Raw genomic sequence first — 25,098 nt, 5'->3', positions numbered from 1 at the left:
GCTGCCTGTGCCTGCAGTGGGAATTGAATCGAGTTCCCCAGGACCAAAGTCCACCACTCTAACCACTAGGCCACTCCAAATTAACAAATAAATTGAAATTTGCACATCTCAATTGTGGTCACAGAGAGTTTAATCTTGTAGTATTTTAAAGATTTTACAGGATCATGCGCCCATCCTTTTGACCCATTTTAATATTATTATTATTATTATTTGCAGTGTGTTTTTTCTAGTGAAAAAGGTGCCGGTACTCAAATGCCAGGCCACCTTTCAGGGGTGGGGTGATCACTGAGGGACCCACCCCACAATAGCCAGGCCCCCTGCAACCAGTCACAGAATCTATGAAAAGGCAGAATTGGTGTGTAGAGCCTGAGCTCTTTCATTAAAACTTGGGGACCATGAGTCAATTTTAGCAGACAATGGAAAAGGTGCTGCTACTCAGTACCCCCAAGTACCCCCTCAAAAAAAGCCCTGATTATTTGTTACATTTGTATCTCACATTTTCCCACCTTTTTGCAGGCTCAATGTGGCTGATTCTTTCAACTACTCGGTCATGGAACACTGTTTTCCATTATTCAAAGATGCTCGTTATAAAAAAGTCTTTAGAAACCTTTTTTCTATTCCAATCTGTGCTAGTGTGGAATAATCTTCTTCCTACTTTGAAACAAATTTCTTCCTACATAACCTTCTCGAAGATTTTGAAGACCTATTTCAGAATTATCTGCGTGACATCAATTGTTGATCGTGACCTCACTTTCTATAAATTATGTTTCTGCAATTTATGATCAGTACTTTATATTATGTAAACTGCTTTGGACCTTTTGTGGTCTAGAAATCCAAGATTAGATAAGATTATGTGAAAGACAGGTCACATTGCTCTGTCTGCCTGGACACTAAATCCATTCACATCAGTGTTGCCAGGTACTCGGCCCCGAAACCCGCCCAAAAAGTTCACACCCCCACCCCCGCCGTCATCAACCCCGCCCCGCCGTCACCAACCCCGCCGTCATCGACCCCGCCGTCATCGACCCCGCCTCTTCCGTCACCGGCCCCGCCTCCACCATCACCGGCCCCGCCCAAAACGCCAATACCCCCACCCAAAACGTCACTAGCCCCGCCCAAACCGTCACTACCCATGCCCAAAATGTCACTAGCCCCGCCCAAACCAGCCTGAAAAACCGCACAAAAACCACCGAAGAACCCCAAAAACCAGCCCAAAAAACTGCGACCTGCAGCGGGCAAAAATTTCCTGCCGCGGGTTGGGGAAAACCGCCCAATTGGCAACCTTGATTCACATCTGCACCTCTGAGGACTCTGAATGGGAACCGCCCATTGCTCTGTCTGCCTTAAGGTTACACTGGAACAGAACTTCCTGACTGATCACTGCATGTGCTGATTCAACTGTAATGGACTCCTCAGGTAAAGTGCAAATTAAAACAGCAGGTGTGGGAATCAGGAAGCTGGTAGGTGAGTTAGCAAACAGTAGAGGTGACAGCAACTGTTACAGGAGTCACAGTGTCTTCACGGATGTGTACAGTAAGAACATTAAGAGAAATGATGGATGCTTTGTGTGGAAATGAGAAGGCAATAATCTAAATATGAAGAAAGGGCACATGACAGAACAGACTATGCTGAAATGTGTGTTGAGACAAACTTGAACAACAAAATTAACAAGGGGGGTGGGGGGAACACAAATTAAACCACAAATTAAAATAAAAAGTGCTAATCTCCAAATTCGTGTAGCTGTTCCGTCTGCTCTCTCTCAGCTCTGGTCCCACCCTTGCGTAAACAGGAAATGAGGGCGGGACCAGAGCTCAGAGAGACCAAACGGAACAGCTCTGAGTCTCTTGCCTGCACGCTTTTTCCTGGGCTGCAGCTGCAGATGTAACTCCTCCGACGAGGAGGTAAGATGAGTGACTACAAGGCATACGCAGAGCTGCACAACCATAGAAGAAAGACAGTCCCTGCTCAAAGAGCTTACAATCTAATAGACAAAAAAAAAAAAAGTAATCAAATCAATTAATGTGTACAGGAAGGAGGAGAGGAGGGTAGGTGGAGGCGAGTGGTTACAAGTGGTTACGAGTCAAAAGCAATGTTAAATAGGTGGGCTTTCAGTCTAGATTTAAAGGTGGCCAAGGATGGGGCAAGACGTAGGGGCTCAGGAAGTTTATTCCAGGCATAGGGTGCAGCGAGACAGAAGGCGCGAAGTCTGGAGTTGGCAGTAGTGGAGAAGGGAACAGATAAGAAGGATTTATCCATGGAGCGGAGTGCACGGGAAGGGGTGTAGGGAAGGACGAGTGTGGAGAGATACTGGGGAGCAGCAGAGTGAGTACATTTATAGGTTAGTAGAAGAAGTTTGAACAGGATGCGAAAACGGATAGGGAGCCAGTGAAGCGACTTGAGGAGAGGGGTAGTATGAGTAAAGCGACCCTGACGGAAGACGAGACAGGCAGCAGAGTTTTGAACCGATTGGAGAGGAGAGAGGTGACTAAGTGGGAGGCCAGCAAGAAGCAGATTGCAGTAGTCTAAACGAGAGGTGACAAGGGTGTGGATGAGGGTTTTGGTAGAGTGCTCAGAAAGAAAGGGGCGGATTTTACGGATGTTGTAAAGAAAGAAACAACAGGTCTTGGCGGTCTGCTGGATATGAGCAGAGAAGGAGAGAGAAGAGTCAAAGATAACCCCAAGGTTTCGAGCTGAGGAGACAGGGAGAATGAGAGAGCCATCAACAGAAATAGAAAACGGGGGGAGCGGGGAGGTGGGTTTGGGGGGGAAAATGAGAAGCTCGGTTTTGGTCATATTTAATTACAGGTGGCGTTGAGACATCCAGACAGCAATGTCAGACAAGCACGCTGAAACTTTGGTTTGGATGCAAGGTGAGATGCAAATTTCGGAGGGAGGGGGGCCACCCTGCAGCAGGGAACTTCCGGTGGGTGACTATTGGGGGTGCTCGAGCACCCACAGCACCCACCGAGTCGGTGCCTATGCACCTCTATATCTTTTTTGAGATACAGCGACCAGAATTGAACGCAATACTGAAGGTGAGATTGCTGCCTTTCTTCCAAAGTATACATATTGAGATCTGGTAGGTCTTTAAGTCTGTCCCCATACACTTTATAAGGAAGACCACTGACTATTTTTGTAGTATGCAATTGAAATGGTGCACGCAAGTTTATCACTTGCATATTGTGACTGGGCAGACCAGTCATAGCTCTGCAAGCTGGGGAAGATGAATGTTAGCAGGTGCAAGAAAACCAGAAGACCCCAAGTTTCCCAGATAAAGGCAGAAAGTAAAGCAGAAAGACTTTTTTTTTATCTTACAACTTCATCATGCAGGTATTGGAGAAAGCTGCACAGTTAGGCTGTGCAGAACCTGTGAGGGAAAGGAAAGAAAAAGCACATTCAAGTGGGTTACCTCAGCAGGCAGCCCAGGGCAGAAATCAAGGCATCTGAGAGAGGTAGTTTCAGCCTGCTTTCCTCTACAGGTGGGCTGCTAGCCTCATTACCTCTCCAGGCAGCTATAGCAAAGGGGTGTGCATAGGCGGTCGGTGGCCCAACTATTTGGGGAGGCTAAAGGGGGCGGGGTTAGGGGTGGGACCACGGGTGGGGTTTAAATCCATAATTGTCTGATAACACACAGAAAAAAAATAAAATAAAAGTCACAATACCTTTTATTAAACTTAGATATTAGCTATGTATCATATGTGAAAGAATAAAGTGGTTGCTCAAAGCATATACTAACCACAATCGCTCAACTGCAAAACACTATGCACAACTTTGTGCAAAAACACACTCAGAACCTTACTGTACCATAAATATTACACTGGGCAGAACCTAATACACCAATATACCACCCATACGGAAAATGTCAACAATATGAAACAAGGGATCATAATATCATGATATGTGTAGAGCCACAAAACACCCTAATTCATGTTTAATGTGGGATAAAATGCCATAAATAAGTAAATAAATATAAACTTTTAATGTTGAGCACCTAATTCTCAAATTGGACATATTCCAAACACTATAATGAAAATAAAACTATCTTTTCTACCTTTGTTGTCTGGTGACTTTGTTTTTCTGATCATGCTGGCCCAGTATCCGATTCTGCTACTATCTGTCCGTTTCCAGGGCTTCCTTTCCATTTATTTCTTTACTTTCTGCCTTTCTTCTTCATTTCTTGCCGTAAGAAAAAGCTGGGTCCTCCACAGACTTGACTGTCCAGTGGACCAGCTTCTGCCTATTTTCTTCCTCCATGAGCAGTTTTCTCTCTTTAAATCAAATATTACCACCATAGATGAATATCAGCTCTCCCCCGCAGGTTCAGCAAGCTCTCTTTCCCCCTCCGCCCCCCCCCCCCCAGTCCACATCTATAACTTGTCTCCCCCTCCAGGGTCTTACATATTTTCTTCCTCCTGCCTGCCTGCCCTCCTTCCCTACCCACCCAGGACTATCAGAGCAGCACGTTCAGCTCTCTTTCTCTCCCAAAGGTTCAAGCTGAACCTTTGTGAGAGAGCTGAAGGCCTCATCTCTCTCTCCCCCAAAGATTCAGCAAGCAAGCTCTCTTCTGCCACCCCTCTCCAGTCTCTCCCTGTAAGTCACACTCCTTCCTTCTCCCCCTCCTGGTTCTAGTCTCTCCCTTAGTACCCCTCCCCCTCAGAAGTACTCGGACACATGCCTTAGTCTTTCTTCTGTGGCGTGCAGTGCTGCACTGTAGAGACCATAGCAGCCCTGCCTCTGAACTCGGACTTTTCCCTGTGATATGTCCCGCCTTCATGGAAGCAGGAAACGGAGGGACAACGCATCAGTGACGAAGGCAGAGTTGGCAGGCCTGCTGTAATCGCTAGTGGACTGGCAGTAGCGTGAGTCGGGGGGCGGGGCGTCTTTCACCGCGCTCACACGCTGGCGAATGGGCAGAACGGAAGGTCAGGTCCTGCAGGCTACAGCTGTGCTGCTTTACTTCCTGTTGTCGCTCTTCTTTCTGTTGTTGTGCTGATGCTGCTCCGGATACCGTGGGGAGGCAGCGAGCGGAGGCTTGCTGGGCGCCTATGGGGGTGTGGCTGCCACCCTTTGCAAAGTCTGTATATTAGAAGCCTGTAAACAGAAAGAGAGGACAGCTTGGCCCCTTAGAGCTGTAGACAGCTTATTTTTTATTTGCTGCATTTGTATCCCACATTTTCCCACCTATTTGCAGGCTCAATGTGGCTTACAATGTACGACGATCACATTAATGGAATAAGAATTTCAGAAGACAGATACAGATAAGGTGCATAAGAATATTATTGCAATCATATTAACAGAATAAGAGCTTCATAATTGTTACAAATAAGGTGCATAAGAATATCATGTAGGATAATTAGATAAAACATAACATAAAGACATCAGGATAAGATATAATATTCAGTAATGAGGATGTAATTAAAATAAACACATTAGAAGAGTTCCATAATAGTTGTATCTGGTGTAGTATAGGAGTCAGTTCGTTATGGGGGATCCTTTTTATACGTCTTTTTGAACAAGTAAGTCTTCAGTAATTTCCGGAAGTCGTGTGTTGTTTTTATGGTGATCGGTAATTCATTCCATAGTTGTGTGCAGATGTATGAGAAGCTAGATGCATGTAAAGATTTGTATTTAAGTCCTCTGCAGCTGGGATAATGGAGGTTTAAGAAGGTACGTGATGAACGTTTGTTGTTTCTCTCTGGTAGGTCTATTAGGTCTGACATGTAAGATGGGGCATCTCCATAAATAATTTTATGAACTAAGGTGTAGATTTCGAATGCAATTCGATCTTTTAGTGGGAGCCAATGCAATTTTTCTCTGGCACTAAGGGGTCTGGCACTTTCATATTTCGCCTTTCCGAATATCAGTCTGGCTGCGGTGTTCTGGGCAGTCTGGAGTTTCTTAATGGTTTATCCCAGGGAAAGGGGGAGACTCTGAAGCAATTCAGATCCTTTGAGGGAGTGAAGTAAGAGCCAATACAGAGAGGGAAGCACTTGTGCCCAGATGATCAAAAGCTCCACACTGTTCCAAACAGCGCTCTAAAAGTAGCGATGAAACAGTGTGGGGCTTTACCACCCCTATGATCAGAGATAATAGATAGCACTCAGGCGCAGTCCTCCCACACTTGTTTGAAAGGTCTGGGCTGTCAAAATCCCAGACCTGTCAAACACAGGGGCTGGAGGTTCATAGGACCAACAGACCCCCTGAAACAGCAAGGCCCTGGTGGCCTAGTACCCCCATCGAACCCCCACTCCAAGCCAGTGACACGGGGCTGGAGGTCTCCAGTCCCCCCGACCCTCCCGACACAAGTTCACAGGAGGCTGCAGATCTGGTGGATTTCCAGACACCCTAACCCCCCCCCTCGCACACCCCAAAAAAGCCCTAGTGGCCCAGTGGGCTGCAAAGTCCCCCCAACCTGGTGGTCTATTGGCCCTCTTCCCCACCCCTCCATACCTGAATTGTTGGAGGAAGGAGTAGTAGTGCTTTACTAGGTACACTTGGGCAGAAGCATTTCGCCTCCCATGGAGACCAGGAGCAGCCACTAGGGGTCTCCTAGTTGTGACAGTATTCATGGTGGATATCCTGAAAATCTGACTTGCTAGGTGTATCCACAGAACTGGGTTCAGAACCCTTCACAAGAGTGATCCTAGAAAATTACAAAATGAGCCATCATGCTTTTAATATTAAGTTTGAATGCAGAGCTGCCCTGTTACCCAGTTCCACGAGGGAAGCTTTGGTTTTAAACTTATAACCCAAAGCAGTGTAGTATATATAGTCCCATCTATTCTTTGAAATCAGTGCTGCAGATCCCTTAATGCAACAGAATGGGGTTGTTGGAAATCCAGGAATGGCCCAAAATCTTGGAAATGAGCAACTTGGCAGCGCTATTGGATGAATATTCCTATTCTGGTGTCATCTCAGGAACAGCAGTCCTAATACAGAGCTGCCAAGTTTCCCAGTTCCAGGAGGGAGACTTTTTAGCTAGTCTTGCTTCTGAACTTACATCCCAAAGCAATGTGGTATTGTGGAACTGGATTCTGTGAGCAGTGCTGTGGGACCCATAATGCAGTGCTTCTCAACCTAGTCCTTGGGGCACACCCAGCCAGTCAGGTTTTCAGGATATCCACAATGAATATGCATGAAACAGGGCAGCATACAATGGAGGTAATGTTTGCAGATTTATCTCATATATCTTTGTGGATAACCTGAAACCCTGACTGACTGGGTGAGAAGCTTTGCCATAATGCATCAGGGTAGGGTTGCTGGAAATCCAGGACTGGGCTAGAACCGGGCAACTTGGCAGCTTTATGACAAGCACATAGTGAAATAACACAAAACTAGGCAGAAGAACATGCTGTGAACCCATAGAGCAAAGTTGCCATACCATACCTAAATTACCTGATGGAATACAAAAAAAAAAATCTACCTTTTCAAGAAGCATCATTGCAAATATTGCAACAAACCCTAGGAATATGAGAACATGCTGGAATGTTCCAGATTAGCTGGCATGAAGTTTCTATGTGATGTGAATATGACATCTCAGTCACTTGCACAGACCAAGAGAGACCATCAGTAAATGTAGAATTCAGTACCATAAATTTTTGAATATTGGGGGGGGGGGGGGTTCTTGATCAATAGCAGATGAATCCATTAACTGATGGGTTGTACCTGCCTACCAGCAAGTGGAGATAGAGAACACTGAAAGCACATGGTGTTCCTGGACGCCCAACTCCCTCTGCATTCAGTATATCTCTATCTCCCAGCAGGTGTGGATGTCGCTTCTCAGCTCCTGGATTTCTGCCTGGGGTGACTCCTGTGCTTTGCCAGTAGAGCAGGGGGTGTTGTGGCTGGTGTTTTAAATTTACTACACTGTAGTTTCATCGCATGCCCCCTAGTCCTAGTATTTTTGGAAAGTGTGAACAGACGCTTCACATCCACCTGTTCCACTCCACTCATTATTTTATATACCTCTATCATATCTCCCCTCAGCCGTCTCTTCTCCAAGTTGAAAAGCCCTAGCCTCCTTAGTCTTTCTTCATAGGGAAGTCGTCCCATCCCCACTATCATTTTAGTCGCCCTTCGCTGCACCTTTTCCAATTCTACTATATCTTTCTTGAGATGCGGCGACCAGAATTGAACACAATACTCAAGGTGCGGTCGCACCATGGAGTGATACAACGGCATTATAACATCCTCACACCTGTTTTCCATACCTTTCCTAATAATACCCAACATTCTATTCGCTTTCCTAGCCGCAGCAGCACACTGAGCAGAAGGTTTCAGTGTATTATCGACGACGACACCCAGATCCCTTTCTTGGTCCGTAACTCCTAACGTGGAACCTTGCATGACGTAGCTATAATTCGGGTTCTTTTTTCCCACATGCATCACCTTGCACTTGCTCACATTAAACATCATCTGCCATTTAGCCGCCCAGTCTCCCAGTCTTGTAAGGTCATTCTGTAATTTTTCACAATCCTGTCGCGAGTTAACGACTTTGAATAACTTTGTGTCATCAGCAAATTTAATTACCTCACTAGTTACTCCCATCTCTAAATCATTTATAAATATATTAAAAAGCAGCGGTCCTAGCACGGACCCCTGAGGAACCCCACTAACTACCCTTCTCCATTATGAATACTGCCCATTTAACCCCACTCTCTATTTCCTATCCTTCAACCAGTTTTAAATCCACAATAGGACATTTCCTCCTATCCCATGACCCTCCAATTTCCTCTGTAGCCTTTCATGAGGTACCTTGTCAAACGCCTTTTGAAAATCCAGATACACAATATCAACCGGCTGCCCTTTGTCCACATGTTTGGACAAAGGAGAGCCCCGCATATGGAATCTGCCCTGTCTTTTTTGGCTGATGCCCTTTATGATCTGGTCAGAGCTTCGGCTAAGCAGATGTCTGTGGTGGTTGCTGTCCGCCGCCTTCTTTGGCTCCGGTATTGGGCAGCTGACATGGCCTCTAAACAAAGGCTGGTGAGGTTACCCTTTCGGGGCCTTCTTTTATTTGGGGAGGATTTGGAGAAGATTGTTAAGGACCTAGGGGACTCTAAGTTCCAACGGTTGCCTGAGGATAGGCCGAGGCCTTCTTCCAAAAGTCCTTCTTTTCCCTCCTCTTCCAGGCCACGTTTTCGCGAAGCTCGCAGGTATTGCCTGGGGCACTCTGCAGGGTTTGGTCAGCGTACCCGTTTCTAGCAGAGGAACTCTTTTTGTTCGGACAAACACGCGGTGGCGTCTGGGCAATGTCCAGGAGTTCAGGGGCGTCCTCCACAATGATGGGGCGCCAGTCCACTCGTCGCTTCCCGCAGTAGGGGGTCATCTCTCCCTCTTTTTCGAGGAGTGGACCAAGATTACTTCAGATCAGTGGGTCCTAGACCTGATCAGAGAAGGTTACCGGCTAGAATTTGCCGCCCCAATAGGAGACACGTTTTTGGAGTCCCAATGTGGCACTGCCGTCAAGCGGGCGGCAATATACGAGACCTTGAAAGTGTTGCTGAAGCTCAGAGTGGTGGTTCCGGTTCCTCCCGCCAAACGCGGCTGCAGTCGCTACTCTATCTATTTTGTGGTGCCTCGAAAAGGCGGGTCGTTCAGACCTATCCTCGACTTAAGCAGAGTCAACAAGGCCTTAGGAGTGCGACACTTCCGCATGGAAACCCTGCGCTCCGTCATTGCAGCGGTACAAGCAGGAGAGTTTCTCACGTCTCTGGACCTCAAGGAAGCGTACTTGCATATTCCCATCTGGCCGCCATATCAGCGGTTTCTCCGGTTTGCGGTATTGAGCCAACATTTCCAGTTTTGCGCCTTGCCTTTCGGCCTGGCGACTGCCCCTCGGACTTTTTCCAAGGTCATGGTGGTAGTGGCTGCCTTTCTCAGGCGCGAGGGTATCAGAGTTCACCCTTATCTTGACGACTGGCTCATCAGAGTGGATTCGGCAGACGAGAGTTGACTTGCCGCAGCCAAAGTTGTTACAGTTCTTCAGAATCTGAGCTGGGTAGTCAATATGCCCAAAAGTCACCTGACCCCCTTTCAGTCTCTCGAGTATTTGGGGGTCCGGTTTGACATGGCCGGGGTTCATTTTTCTTCCCGACAGCAGGTGGCTCAAGCTTCAGAATTGGGTCCGCCTGCTCCTGCGGATGCCTCACCCTCAAGCTTGGGACTTTGTTCATCTCCTGGGATCGATGATGGCCACCATAGAGGTGGTTCACTGGGCCAGAGCTCACTTGAGACCGCTGCAGCTTGCTCTGCTTCAGCAATGGTCTCCAATTTCCCAGGAATACCAACGCAGACTACAGTGGCTTCTTGCGGCCCAGCGCAGTATGGATTGGTGGCTTTCCGACAGCAGGCTGCGGTAGGGGATGCCACTGGCTCTTCCTTTTTGGTGTCTGGTGATAACGGATGCCAGCCTTTCGGGCTGGGGAGCTCATTGCCAGGGACGCTATGCTCAGGGTCTGTGGTCCACCGCGGAAGTGGGATGGTCCATCAATCGCTTGGAACTGAGAGCAATATTTCAGGCTCTTCTGGCCTTCCACAGGACGCTGAAGGGTCTTCCTGTCCGAGTTCTGTCAGACAACACGACAGCAGTGGCATACATCAATCGCCAGGGCAGCACTCAGTGCAGGGCCCTGGCTGCGGAGATGTCTCAAATCTGCGACTGGGCCGAGCGCCACCTAGAGCTGCTGTCCGCGGCTCACATAGCCGGTCAGAGCAATGTGCAAGCCAATTTCCTCAGCAGACATCAAATCAACCCGGCGGAATGGGAACTGGCAGACGAAGTTTTTCTGTGGAAAAGAAAGTCAGCAGATCAATATAACATCAAAAAGATTTATTTGAAGATAACATATATGAATAAATTGCCCGACACAGGCCGTGTTTCGCCCACTAAGGGCTGCGTCAGGGGCTACAATAAACAAATGTATCAAATTATAAATAAAATATAAAATATAAAACTCGTACAACCATAATATATCATATATCTACGAATAGACAAATAAACCAATAGTAAAATGTGCAAGCATAATAGAATGTCATTCATACATATACACAAAGCATAGACATAGATAAATAATGTGGAATATTTTAAAAATATTACTTAATATACATAAAAAGTGTACCAAAAAAACACTTAATGCAAATAAATAAATAAGCACGTTGCAAAACACATGTATATAAAACATTATATATAATATGTAATGTAACAAATATATAAAGTAACTAATTTTGACATAAATCTTTAAAATATTTAAAAATGTATATCAACATATATATAAACAATAATCTAATCTAATATAAGATAACACAACAGCAAAGCAAGGGCACTGATGTAAGCTTAAAACTTAAACACATATAAATATAAAAAATATGTTTTTTAATAAATGTATACAATTAGATATAACAAACTGGCAAATAATAGAATAATAAAATAGAAGGAGGGCACATACCTAATTTGAAACCTTCAGAAAGGAACAACTATAAAGAATAAAAATGGACACAATCAAACAATGATATGTAATACCAAATATAAAAAAGGGGGGAATGATTAAAAAATAAAAAATAATAAAAATAGAAGAATAGAAAATCAAAAATAAAAATAAAGGATAAAAAATAATAAATAAAAAGTGAAAAAATGACAAAACAAAAATTAAAAAATAAAAATAAAATACTCAGTTATGTACAATGAAAAGATTACTCACTTGTGTTGCATAGTAGGCAAGAAAAAAACAGCTCATACGGCAAATCCCCAAATTAATAAATAAATAAAAATGAAAAAAACCAAATACAGTAATATAATGCCATTCATTTGCCAAATTTAATAGTGAGCTACTGTGGATAGTGTATGTTAGATAACCACTATATTGTAATATAATAGTGAGCTGCTATAGATAGTGTGTGTTAGATGACCACTATATTGTGTACTACCCCGACTGACAAAATGTAATTGTATATGTACGAGAACTCCTTTCGCTAAATAGTGCACCGAAGATAAACATCACCTAAAATCAATGGGATACTACGATGTATATAGACTCTTAGTGCAATGTCATATTGAAGCGTCTGAAACCATATGCTAGAAGCATCTTACAATAAAAAGTTCACTTGCTAATATATATTTGAGTCGCACATGATGTACCATTATAAGTGCGTGTAAAAGACTGTCAGAAGCGCAGCCTCATTTCCGTTTAAAAAATAAACGATAATCGAAAACACCAAAAAGATGTAGTCTGAAAGCCAAACATTGAGCGCTAAAAAATGCATTAAAAATCCCACTACTGTATTACCTATAAACTTACTAATGTGCTGCTTTAAGCAGAAGGAGAGATCCTCGCTCGGCGGGGTTGGATGCCCTGGCTCAACCTTGGCCCTCGGGCCTCCTGTACGTGTTCCCTCCTTGGCCCTTGATAGGATGAGTTCTACTTCGGATTCGTCTGCACCGAGGATTGGTGATTCTCATCGCCCCGCATTGGCCAAGGCGTCCATGGTACACGGATCTCCAGCGGATGCCTCTTCCTTTGCCTCTGGTTCCAAACCTGTTAGTTCAGGGTTCGGTGACTATGGAAGATCCTTGCCACTTTGGTCTTACTGTTACAGTAAATGTTACTTGTGTTGAAATATATATATTTTGATTCTATATTGTATTCTCCACAAATTACCTATAAGGTAATAAGATTTACATTTGTAAGAAAAAAGGGGGAATTAAATATTATATTTGTGAAATTACATTAACCTGCACTGCAAGGTTTAAGAACATGTGCTCGGAGCATAAAAGACCATATATTCAACTTTAAAAAGGTTTATTTACAATACAGGTAATGTAATAATGTTACAAGCGAGAGGTAGTTTTTAAGAATCTTGCTTACAGGAGAAATTTGCGACAAGATAACAGGTCTGAATCATAAGTTAACTTACAAAGTCTTTGTTGCAGAATTGTTGAAGTGTCTGTTATCCAGCTGAGCGATGGGCAGCATGAGGCAGGTAACAGGAGCCCAGAGATCCTTACAGCAGCCCGTGGAGGGGGGGGGGAAGAAAAGAGCAGCAAAAGAGAAGAGAAGCCCAGAGAGGAGCGTGCGCCTGGCTTTTATCACATGGTCTGGACTTCTGCTGGCAAATGGCTTCCTGCTGGCAAATGGCTTTCTGCTGGCAAATGGCTTCCTGTATATGTTTCAGTCTGAGTCTTAGGTGGAGTCTTTTGTTACTGCAGTCTCTGTGGCTACTGTCCCTCTTCGAGTTTTTATTATGCTGATGCACGGATATTCACACCCAGCCAAGCTTTTGTTCAGTCTTCCAGGTGGGAGGAAAAGAGGAACTTGAAATCTCTTTGCAGCAGAACCTTTTATCTTTGTATCTGATCTAACAAAATATTTAAACAACTCTGGTATCATGCTACATTATGGCCTGGCTCTTGAGAGGGCGCAATTAAGGGACAAGGGCTATTCTAATAAGGTTATTGCCACGCTCTTGCAGGCTCACATGCGGTCTACCTCTGTGACTTATGCTCGGATCTGGCGCACCTTTGAGGCGAGGTGTATGCCAAAGTCTATCTCGCTGACTCTGGCAACAGTCTCGCTCTTGCTGGACTTTTTGCAGGACGGGCTACAAAAGGGCCTGGCCTACAATTCCCTTCGAGTTCAAGTGCCAGCATTGGCCTGCTTCCGGGGGAAAGTCTCCGGATTGTCTCTTGCTGCTCATCCGGATATTCCCCGTTTTCTCAGAGGGGCGCTTCATCTCCTTCCTCCTTTGCGGTCGCCATGTCTGGCTTGGAACCTGGGGCTCGTGTTGAAGGCGCTCCAGCGATCTCTGTTTGAGCCTCTTAAACGGGCTTCTGAGAAGGATGTGACTCTCAAGACAGTTTTTTTAGTGGCAATGATGTCAGCTAGAAGAGTGAGCTTCAGGCTCTTTCCTGTCGGGATCCTTTTCTGCAGTTCTTGGAATCTGGGGTAACTGTTCGTAACTGCCTTTTGGATGTCCGCAGGGCTCTGTCAAATGAGTTTAGGAATTCTGATCATTTATTTGTTCTATTGGCAGGTCCCCGACGGTGGTTTCTGGCGTCTAAGGCCACTATAGCCCAATGGCTTAAGGAACTCATTTTTTCCGGCTTATCTGCTTTCAGGGCGGTCGCCGCCTGAAATATTTAAAGCGCACTCTACGAGGGCAATGTCCTCCTCTTGGGCTGAAAGAGGTGTATTTTCTCTTCAGGAGATCTGTCGTGCGGCTACCTGGGCTTCTCAGCTCTCTTTCGTGCGTGGCAGCATGGCAGGATGCGCATTTTGGAGTGCAAGTGCTTACTCGCGGAGTTGCCTTGGTACATCCCATCAGTTAATGGATTCATCTGCTGATGATGACAAGGAAGGGAAAATTGTGTTCTTACCTTGATAATTTCTTTCCTTTAGTCACAGCAGATGAATCCATGATCCCTCCCTGACTGACTTTAGTTGCAAGATCCGAGACAACATGGTTTTACCAAAGGGAAATCGTGCCAAACGAATCTCATTGAGTTCTTTGATTGGGTGACAGGAGAATTGAATCAGGGACGAGCTATGGACGTAATCTACTTAGATTTCAGCAAAGCTTTTGACACGGTTCCCCACAGGAGGCTCTTAAATAAACTGGAGGGGCTGAAGATAGGACCTGAAGTGGTGAACTGGATTAGGAACTGGTTGACGGACAGACGCCAGAGGGTGGTGGTGAATGGAATTCGCTCGGAGGAAGGAAAGGTGAGTAGTGGAGTGCCTCAGGGATCGGTGCTGGGGCCGATTCTGTTCAATATATTTGTGAGTGACATTGCCGAAGGGTTAGAAGGTAAACTTTGCCTATTTACGGATAATACTAAGATCTGTAACAGAGTGGACACCACGGAGGGAGTGGAAAACATGAAAAAAGATCTGAGGGAGCTAGAAGAATGGTCTAAGGTTTGGCAATTAAAATTCAATGCGAAGAAATGCAAAGTGATGCACTTAGGGAATAGAAATCCACGGGAGACGTATGTGTTAGGCGGGGAGAGTCTGATAGGTACGGGCGGAGAGAGGGATCTTGGGGTGATAGTATCTGAGGATTTGAAGGCGACGAAACAGTGTGACAAGGCGGTGGCAGTAGCTAGAAGGTTGTTAGGCTGTATAAAGAGAGGTGTGACCAGCAGAAGAAAGGGGGTGTTGATGCCCCTGTATAAGTCGTTGGTGAGGCCCCACCTGGAGTATTGTGTTCAGTTTTGGAGGCCGTATCTTGTTAAGGATGTAAAAAGAATTGAAGCGGTGCAAAGAAAAGCTACGAGAATGGTATGGGATTTGCGTTACAAGACGTATGAGGAGAGACTTGCTGAACTAAACATGTATACTCTGGAGGAAAGGAGAAACAGGGGTGATATGATACAGACGTTCAAATATTTGAAAGGTATTAATCCGCAAACGAACCTTTTCCGGAGATGGGAAGGTGGTAGAACGAGAGGACATGAAATGAGATTGAAGGGGGGCAGACTCAAGAAAAATGTTAGGAAGTATTTTTTCACGGAGAAAGTAGTGGATGCTTGGAATGCTCTCCCGCAGGAGGTGGTGGAAATGAAAACGGTAATGGAATTCAAACATGCGTGGGATAAGCATAAAGGAATCCTGTGCCGAAGGAATGGATCCTCAGGAGCTTAGTCAAGATCGGGAGGCGGGGCTGGTGGTTGGGAGGCGGGGATAGGGCTGGGCAGACTTGTACGGTCTGTGCCAGAGCCGGTGGTGGGAAGCGGGACTGGTGGTTGGGAGGCGAGGATAGTGCTGGACAGACTTGTACGGTCTGTGCCAGAGCCGGTGGTTGGGAGGCAGGGCTGGTGGTTGGGAGGTGAGGGTAGTGCTGGGCAGACTTATACGGTCTGAGCCAGAGCCGGTGGTTGGGAGGCAGGGCTGGTGGTTGGGAGGTGAGGATTGTGCTGGGCAGACTTATACGGTCTGTGCCAGAGCCGGTGGTTGGGAGGAGGGGCTGGTGGTTGGGAGGCGGGGATAGTGCTGGGCAGACTTATATGGTCTGTGCCCTGAAGAGCACAGGTACAAATCAAAGTAGGGTATACACAAAAAGCAGCAAATATGAGTTATCTTGTTGGGCAGACTGGATGGACCGTGCAGGTCTTTTTCTGCCATCATCTACTATGTTATTATGTTAGTTTTTGTACAGATGTTGCATATAGACATTGTGCCTCATCAGGAGTACTTGAAGACAAGCTATCAGAGTTTCTACATGCTGTTTTTATTGCAGGAGTTTGATAACATCCCTCCTTTGTTTGGTTATTGCCCCGGTTCTGTGTTGTTTGTTCTCTGTGAGGAAAGTTAATGTTATATTGCCTTTTTTATTCACTCTGCTTTGGAAATTTCATATACTGAATGCAGAGGGAGTTGGGCGTCCAGGAACACCATGTGCTTTCAGTTTTCTCTATCTCCACCTGCTGGTAGGCGGATACAACCCATCAGTTAATGGATTCATCTGCTGTGACTAAAGGAAAGAAAATTATCAAGGTAAGAACCTAATTTTCCCTTATATAGGGGTGTAACACCATCACCTTTGTGATGGTATCTGGTGAGTCCTTTGCTCCTTTGGTATACTGCCCTGATGTTGTAACACCTAAGGGTACGTCTACCAAAGGGCACTAGGAAATGGACTCTTAGCACATGCTAACATGAGACCTTCCCAGGTGCTAAGCCCATTTCTAGTGTGCCCTGTATGTAGGTCATTTTCAATGTTTTTCTTTTGTTTAAGCTCATGCACTAATGTTTGTATTAGTGGGCATTACCTGAAATTAACAAGGGAGCATGTACTGCCTCTTATTTAGGAAGTGCTAAGGGTTCACACATTAAGCCAGCATTAACCAGATAGCACTCGCTAATATGGATATGATTAACGCTTCCCTGCCCATGCCACACCTCCAGCAAAAATAATCAGAAAAAAATAACACATGCTTAGTGCTCACTAAAAGGTTGCCTTCCACAAAACTTTTTAACGTGTCTTGCAGTAAGTGTTTTCAAACATGCTAAGTGCACATTAGGGCTTAACATCCTTTAGCAGACATATCCCCTAGGTTCCATGAAGCCCCTGAAGTAGGCACCATATTGAAACATGTTGGGCATCTGATATGTTGGTTTAAACAACAACAACAAACTGAGGGCCCATCTTTTGCCTGTCTAAAGGAAACGTTATTTAACATGTAATGCACGTGTCCCTTTTATCGTTCCCAGTAGCAGCTACTGACAACCCTATGTAAATGCATCGCACCAAGCTCATTACTATTAAAATGAGCATTCTGAGCAATGTACAGACCTGAGCACCTATCTTAAATGTGCAAAATTTTATGACAGGTCTGGACCTGTCCTTATGGGGAACAGTGTGCTTGCACTGTATAGTGCAAACACACTGCTCCCCATGGTAGGTGCTCAGTGTACCAACCTCTTGACACTCACCAAGACCTTTAAAAATCGCCCTGATGGTCCAGTGTACCCCAACTCTAACCTCCCCTGCACCCCTCTCAGCTCTCCCAAGCAAAAACAAATCCCTCTCAAGCCCCCCCCCCCCCCACCAAAAAAATAAAAAATCTCCACGGTGGTCTAGTTTGTGACTCTAAGTTTTCCCACGCCAGGCATATTTAATGGATACCTTTGTGCATCTGGCCCTGATACTGGTCAGTAATTCTTTTCATGACAGCATTTCTTTCTTGGAAACTTAGGAGTTTTGATATATGTACTTAGAAGAATATTGGAATTAAAAGTTATCACTTTCTAAGATTGTATTTGTTCTGTTTTCTCCCTGACTGCTTTTGTGTATTTTATTAAGGCATTTTTTTTTACCATAGGGTATCCACCTTCCTTGATTGTAAACCAGAAAATTAAACTTTGTCTTACTTTTGAATGTTATTGGTGCACTCTGTGCTTTTCGGTAGCATCAGCTCCTTTGCTGTGCTCTCTTTTGGTATATCTCTGCATTATTAGAAAACCTACAACCATGCAGATTCTCCTGTGGTTTGCACCTGTTCCAGGTCTTATGTCAGGCTCTCCATCCTGGTCCAGTGACTCCTAGAAATATTTCACTGTACCATTTTCATTCTCTCCTCTGCAGTGTATTGGAACATTGCAATTAGCTCTGATTTAAAGAAGAAATTAATCTGTTGGCTCCTAGGCACCCAGACTTGGGTATTATTTGACAACAATGATGCAAATGGCACCGAAATAGAATTCACAACCAAAGCACACAGGAAGCAAAATGACCAGCTGTCAGATGAGTAGAAAACAAGTCTTTATTGGAAACTAGTAAAAAAGACCCTTTTCTCACACAAATGAAATAGACGCTAGCAAGTTTATCATGTAATGGTGATTATGTTTTTAAGGGAACCATTAGGAGAAATGGTCTATCATGATAAGTAATAATTGGGAAGGGTGTATAATGAGTAATATGCTCCAGGGGTTTGAGATACGGAATGTTTTATCTATTTTATTTTTGTTTTAATTGTGATTTTTATTTATAGTATTTTTTAAAAGATAAAGAGTATGCAGACTCCATCCATGTCCAGCATTTCTCCTCTCTTCCCTTCCCTCAATCCATGTCCAGCATTTCTCCCCTCTTCCCTCCCCTCCATCCATGTGCTTCTCCTTACTGACTTCCCTCCCCTCCATCCATCCATCCATCCATCCATCCATCTCCAGTAACTCTCCATTCTCCCCTGCCCTCTCCTCCATCCACCCATATCCAGCAAATTTCCTCTGTCCCCTGCCCCCTCCATTCGTCCATCCATCCATGTTCAGCAATTCTCCTCTCTCCCCTGCTCTCCGCTCCATCCATGTCCAGGAACTCTCCATTCTCCCCTGCCCTCTCCTCCATCCACCCATATCCAGCAAATTTCCTCCCTCCCCTACCCCCATTCATCCACCCATATCCAGCAAATTTGCTCTCTCCCCTGCCCCCTCCATCCATCCATGTCCAGCAACTCTCCATTCTCCCCTGCCCTCTCCTCCATCCATCCATATCCAGCAAATTTGCTCTCTCCCCTGCCCTCCCGTCCATCCATCCATGTCCAGCAATTCTCCTCTCTCCCCTGCCCTCCCCTCCTGTCCTGTCCAGCGATCTCTTCTCTCCCCTGCCCTCCCCTCCTCTCCTGTCGAGCCATCTCTTCTCCCCCTGCCCTTCTCTCCAATTCCAGCCATCTCTTCTCTCCCCCTGCCCTCCCATCCATGACCACGATTCTCCATGCCCTCCCTCAGCTCCCTGACAGCCCCCCCCCCGCGCGTTTAACCCTTTTACTTCCAGGTGCAGCGACGGCAGTGAAGAGGACAACACAGCTTCTCCCTTCCCTCACAGAGTGTCCCGCCCTCGCGGAAACAGGAAATGCATCATCGCAGAAGGTGGGACACTGTGTGTGGGAAGGGAGAAGCTGGAGGTGAGCCTGCTGTGTTGTCCTCTTCACTGCCATCGCTGTGCCTGAAAGTAAAAGGGTTAAACACACGCAAGGGGGGGAGGAACAGAGAGAAGGGCTGTCGATCGGGGAGCTGAGGGCGGGAAGGAACGGAGGGACCGTCCGAGAGTTGCCTGGCTGCCCTCTGTTTGGGGGGGCGGCATCCATGGGAAGGTCACGGTTGGGCTGGGGAGACCTCCCCAAGCCTCTTATACGGAGCGCCTATGACTGTCCTCCCATCCCATCCATGTCCATCAATTCTCCTCTGCCCTGCCCTCCCCTTCCCTTCCTCCCTCCCTCCCCTCTATGTCCCGCAATTCTCTCCTCCTGACATCATCTCGCCTCATTGTTTCCCTTCCCCCTCATTGTTCTGCCCGCTGACATCATTACGTTTTGACGTGAGGGCGGGGCAATGAGTGGGAATGGATGTTACGAACCCAGGCATCCAGATGTGGAATGTTGGAGGTGCAAATTATTATATAGGATATGGTGCTTTTCCAATCAATACTTGTTTTCTACTTTTCTGGCTGCTGGAGATCTTTTGGTCCTCCCTTACTCTTGCTTCTTTTGTGTACCCATAGAATTCAATGTCAAAACATGCACAACAATTAAACACCAAAAAAAAAAAACAAAAAGGAAAAAGCCTCAGAAAACGACTGGCCCACTCAGCTCTTTTAGCTTTCAATGGCAGGCTAAAAAAAACCTTCTTTCAAATTTCCTTTTAAATGTGCCTCTTATGAGATTTGTAACTGAAGAATCTCACACACAGGAGGATGTCTTTGTAAATCGGATGCAAACATGTATCCCTGGGGGTTTGGCTGATGAAGTTATTTTGAAAGGGAGGGCTTTGTCTGTAAATCTTTCTAATGTGCCTTTGTTTTTCCCAGGTTGAAAATGCTTCTGGTACTGGAGACTTTGATCGTGCAGCTAATGCTTCCCGGCTGGCTCTAATCCTCAACATTGTCGGGATCCTCGTAGGGTTCATTATAATTGTGATCGTCATCGTCATTTTCGTGTTGAAAGAAAAAGAAAGCTATTAAAGCCAAATAGCAGTTTCTCCAAGATGCCTTCTGGCCCTCACGTGCAGGAGGAGAAACATTCTGAAAGGATGACAAATGAAACCTTTCTCCAAAGATGTTGCTTACCTTTTCCAAATACATGTTTTGGTCTAGCTTAGCAAATATTTCTAAATATCCAAAGGACACATAGAGGCATATTTTCAAAGCACTTAGCCTTCCAAAGTTCCATAGAAACCTATGGAACTTAGCCTCCCAAAGTGCTTTGAAAATATGCCTGTTAATATTCTAATTGTGTTCCTAATATCATTTTTATTCAATTTTTTAAAATAAACTTCAATATAATAAAACTCCTCTTATCTGTCTATATATTGTGTAATAAACTAAACTTTTTCTGGCTTCTTGGTGGTAGTGCTTTAGTTCTGTAGTCAGTAGAGAGGTGTGGTAGCCGTGTTCCACTTTTAAAGGCAATCAATAGAAATAAAATAAAACATGGAAAAGAAAATAAGATGACACCTTTTTTATTGGACATAACTTAATACATTTCTTGATTAGCTTTCGAAGGTTGCACTTCTTCGTCAGATCGGAAATAAGCAAATGTTGGTAGATGACAGTATAAATAACTGAAACATCAAAGCATTTCAGTGACAGTCTAACAGGATGGGGGTGGATAGGTGAGAGACAGGAAGAGTGGGGTGGAGACCGGAGGGTGACAACGCAGTACAATTTTGTTTGTTCTCTTCTAGTCAGAAATTAGGTGGTCCAGTCTGTAGAGTCATAAAGGTTACAGCTTAAGTTTTTTGTTCCATGCCAGCTTTTTCTTGCCTACCTCCCTCCTCTGACCCATTTAGACAAAGATGGAGTTTAGCTGCAGCTTCCACAAATAACTAATCAATATTCAGTCCCAGGTGATCAGCATTTTTTGAAACACTGATTGCCATGGGCAGAATTAACCCCAGATATTCAATGTCAGGCCACATCCAGGCATTGGTTTTGAATATCCTGGGCTAATTTGGCATGTGCTGCCAACTGGAGCTTATGCGGGTCTCAGCCAATATTCAGACCAGCATCCACATGAGACACTTGTGGATCCCAGCTGAATATCAGCCAGGACCTGAATAAGGGTATCCAGCCAGGGCCTGACTCCCCCCTCCCCCCAGATTCTGATCTCCCCTCCCACCCTGTAACAGCAACAGATAGCTCCTTTCCTATCCCTCCTCCTTCCCCTCCCATAGTAGCAACAGATGGCCCTGATTCCCCCTCCCACTCCTCTTAACAACAATAGCCAGCACCTATGGATCACCCCACTCCTTTAGGCCTCCTCCTGTGCCTACCTTCTCAGTCCCTGGTAGTCTAGCAGTAGACAGGGAAGGAGTGATGCCCACTCACTCCTGCCCATTATGGCTTCCCCTTCAAAATGGCTGCTATGACCTCTAGTGGCAGTTTCACAGTACCACCAAAGTACTGTGAGATTGCCACTAGAGGTCACGCAGCCATTTTGAATGGGAAGCTGCAATGGGCTAGAATGAGTGGGCATCACTCCTTCCCTGTCTACTGCTAGACTACCAGGGATTAAGAAAGTAGACCTGGGAGACATTTATGGGGGGGGGGGGGTCCTTAGAGGCTGTTATGGGGATGGGAGGGGGTTCAGAAGAGGGCCATCAATGCTATAGGGAGTGAGGTCAGTGTCACGATTGTGACTGTTTTCCTTGGCTGTGCTCGCCTCGCCCTCTGGTGGCCGGAGCCGGTGGCTGCCTTGGACTGTCTTGCTGTCTCCCTATACATTCCAGACTTTCTTTCCGGTCCGGTCTGGATGTTCTAGCCCTCCAGACTTGGTTTGAAGTTTGGCAGCTAGCTTCACCCTTAGCTGCCTTAAGATTGCTGCAACTGAGCCTCTGCTGCTGATGGGCTTATTAGCCGCCTGGAAACTTTCTGCTTTGCCTTTGCAACACCAAAGGTCCAGGTTGTTGTTTGTGCTCAGTGCACTTCTGTCTTGTTTCTTAGTTAGTGTTTCTAGTCTGTATTCCTTGCCTATTTGAGACCCTGTACCTTGAACCCTGTTCTAGCCAAGCTTGTGTTTGTTTCCTACCTGTTTGAGACCCTGCACCTTGTACCCCATTCTATCCAAGCTTGTGTTTGTTTCCTCCTGTTTGAGACCCTGTACCTTGAACCCTGTTCTAGCCAAGCTTGTGTTTGTTTGTTTCCTGCCTGTTTGAGACCCTGCACCTTGTACCCTGTTCTAGCCAAGCTTGTGTTTGTTTCCTGCCTGTTTGAGACCCTGTACCTTGTACCCTGTTCTAACCAAGCTTGTGTTTGTGTCCTGCCTGTTTGAGACCCTGTACCCTGTACCCTGTTTAGTCAAGTTTGTCTTGATCCACTCTGTCCAGTAAGTCCTGCCACCTGCCTGCACCTAGGGGCTCAACCCCTAGGGAACGGCGGTCAAGTGCAGCTGAAATATTATTCCAATCACACTAGTTCCTGATTCCTGCTTGGATTTCCTGATTCTGGTCCCTGCAAACCAAGTCCATTCTGGTTCTGCTTATTCCTGCCTCGCTTGCCTACAGCTTCTACTCCAGTCCTGTTGCTCCAGTCCTGGTTGGAGGGTTTTGCCTGCTGCTGCTGCTCTTCGTCAGCAGCCCAAGGGCGCACGATTCCAGACTAACCTGGAGATCCTGACAGATTGCAAAGGCCATGAGCTCGGCAAGATCATCCTACCAGCTGGCCTTCCAGACTAGGACTCTTTCCCCTGTTGGCAATCCACGTCACCACCCGGGTTTAGCTCCTGTCTCCCATGTGAAGTTCGGTTCCAGTTTAATTATGGTTTTTGATCCTTTCATGACACTTTATAAGTATCATGGAACACTTTTGTCTGATCCAGCTTTGAAGAGACGTCCTGAAGCGGCAGCAGAGAGAAAGCGTGTCCGGGAGCTTATGATCGCTGAAAACCCAGTTTCTGCCATTGATCCTACGACCCCGCTCTTTGAATACCGCCGCCTACTTGTCTCCCTACCAGTCCTGCGGAATACTCCAGAGGCTGACACTGAAAGAAGGCGTCTTAGAAATCCCAAGCTCCGGGCTTACCTACAGTCCAGCCTGAACTGCCCTTCTACCTACGCTTCTGAGTCCAGTCTGAGTTCCAGTTCCAGCCAAGATGCTGAGTCCAAGCCGAGTTCCAGATCCAGCCTAGATGCTGAGTCCATGTCGAGTTCCAGTTCCAGCCTAGAAGCTGAGTCTACTCCGGGTTCCAGTTCAGCCAAGATGCTGAGTTCAAGTGGAGTTCCAGTTTCAGTCCAGACGCTGAGCCCAGTCTGAGTTCCAGCCAAGATGTTGAGGCCACTCCGGGTCCCAGTTCCTGTTCAGTTCCTGAGTCCAGTCCAAGTTCCAGTCCAGGTCCCAGTCCTGATTCCAGTCTGGGTCCCAGTCCCGGATCAGTTCTTGATTCCTGTTCAAGTTCCAGTCCAGCTACCCGTGGTCATGTTTTGTAACTCCTCCATAGGTTTCACCACTATTATCCATGGAGACCGGAATTGCCCGTGGAGACTGGGGGTGGGGGAGCCTTGAGGAGGAGGTACTGTCACGATTGTGACTGTTTTCCTTGGCTGTGCTCGCCTCGCCCTCTGGTGGCTGGAGCCGGTGGCTGCCGTGGACTGTCTTCCTATACATTCCAGACTTTCTTTCCGGTCTGGTCCAGATGTTCTAGCCATCCAGACTTGGTTTGTAGTTTGGCAGCTAGCTTCACCCTTAGCTGTCTTGAGATTGCTGCAGCTAAGCCTCTGGAAACTTTCTGCTTTGCCTTTTCAACACCAAAGGTCCAGGTTGGTGTTTGTGCTCAGTGCACTTATGCCTTGTCTTGTTTAGCCTTGTTTCTTAGTTAGTGTCCCTAGTCTGTATTCCTTGCCTGTTTGAGACCCTGTACCTTGAACCCTGTTCTAGCCAACCTTATGTTTGTTTCCTGCCTGTTTGAGACCCTGCACCTAGTACCCTGTTCTAGCCTAGCTTGTGTTTGTTTCCTGCCTGTTTGAGACCCTGCACCTTGTACCCTGTTCTAGCCAAGTTTGTGTTTGTTCCCTGCGTGTTTGAGACCCTGTACCTTGTACCCTGTTCTAACCAAGCTTGTGTTTGTCTCCTGCCTGTTTGAGACCCTATACCTTGTACCCTGTTCTAGCCCAGCTTGTGTTTGTTTCTTACCTGTTTGAGATCCTGCATCCTGTACCCTTTCTAGTCAAGATTGTCTTGATCCACTCTGTCCAGTAAGTCCTGCCAGCTGCCTGCACCTAGGGGTTCAACCCCTAGGGAACGGCGGTCAAGCGCAGGTGAAGTATTGTTCCAGTCACACTAGTTCCTGATTCCTGCTTGGGTTTCCTGATTCTGGTCCCTGCAAACCAAGTCCATTCTGGTTCTGCTTATTCCTGCCTCACTTGCCTACAGCTTCTACTCCAGTCCTGGTTGGAGGGTTTTGCATGCTGCTGCCGCTCCTCGTCAGCAGCCCAAGGGCGCACGATTCCAGACTAACCTGGAGATCCTGACAGTCAGAAAGGGGCTGCCTGTTGCATAAATACTGTGAGAAGTGAGAGGCTGTCCTATCCTGGGCAGGCCCTTAGATGGCGCTGTTCCCCTAAAAATGTCCAGGGAAAATATGGGAGGTTGCTAGGACTAGGGAGAGTCCTGGGG

The 25,098-nt window shown here is 46.1% G+C and overlaps 1 protein-coding gene across 1 annotated transcript in view; it reads left to right on the top strand.

Moving 5' to 3' along the window:
- The window catches only part of LOC115482126 (synapse differentiation-inducing gene protein 1-like), a 52,495-nt gene extending 31,882 nt beyond the window's left edge, over window positions 1–20,613 (top strand). Inside the window, exon 2 of the mRNA XM_030221696.1 lies at window positions 20,299–20,613. Within this exon, the coding sequence (XP_030077556.1) occupies window positions 20,299–20,451 (153 nt within the window). The 3' untranslated portion in view covers window positions 20,452–20,613. The remainder of the gene's footprint in view (window positions 1–20,298) is intronic.
- The last annotated feature ends 4,485 nt before the right edge of the window (window positions 20,614–25,098 follow it).

Source organism: Microcaecilia unicolor, chromosome 12 (assembly GCF_901765095.1).
Source record: "Microcaecilia unicolor chromosome 12, aMicUni1.1, whole genome shotgun sequence".
NCBI lineage: Eukaryota > Metazoa > Chordata > Amphibia > Gymnophiona > Siphonopidae > Microcaecilia > Microcaecilia unicolor.
This window is presented reverse-complemented; position numbering and strand designations above follow the sequence as displayed.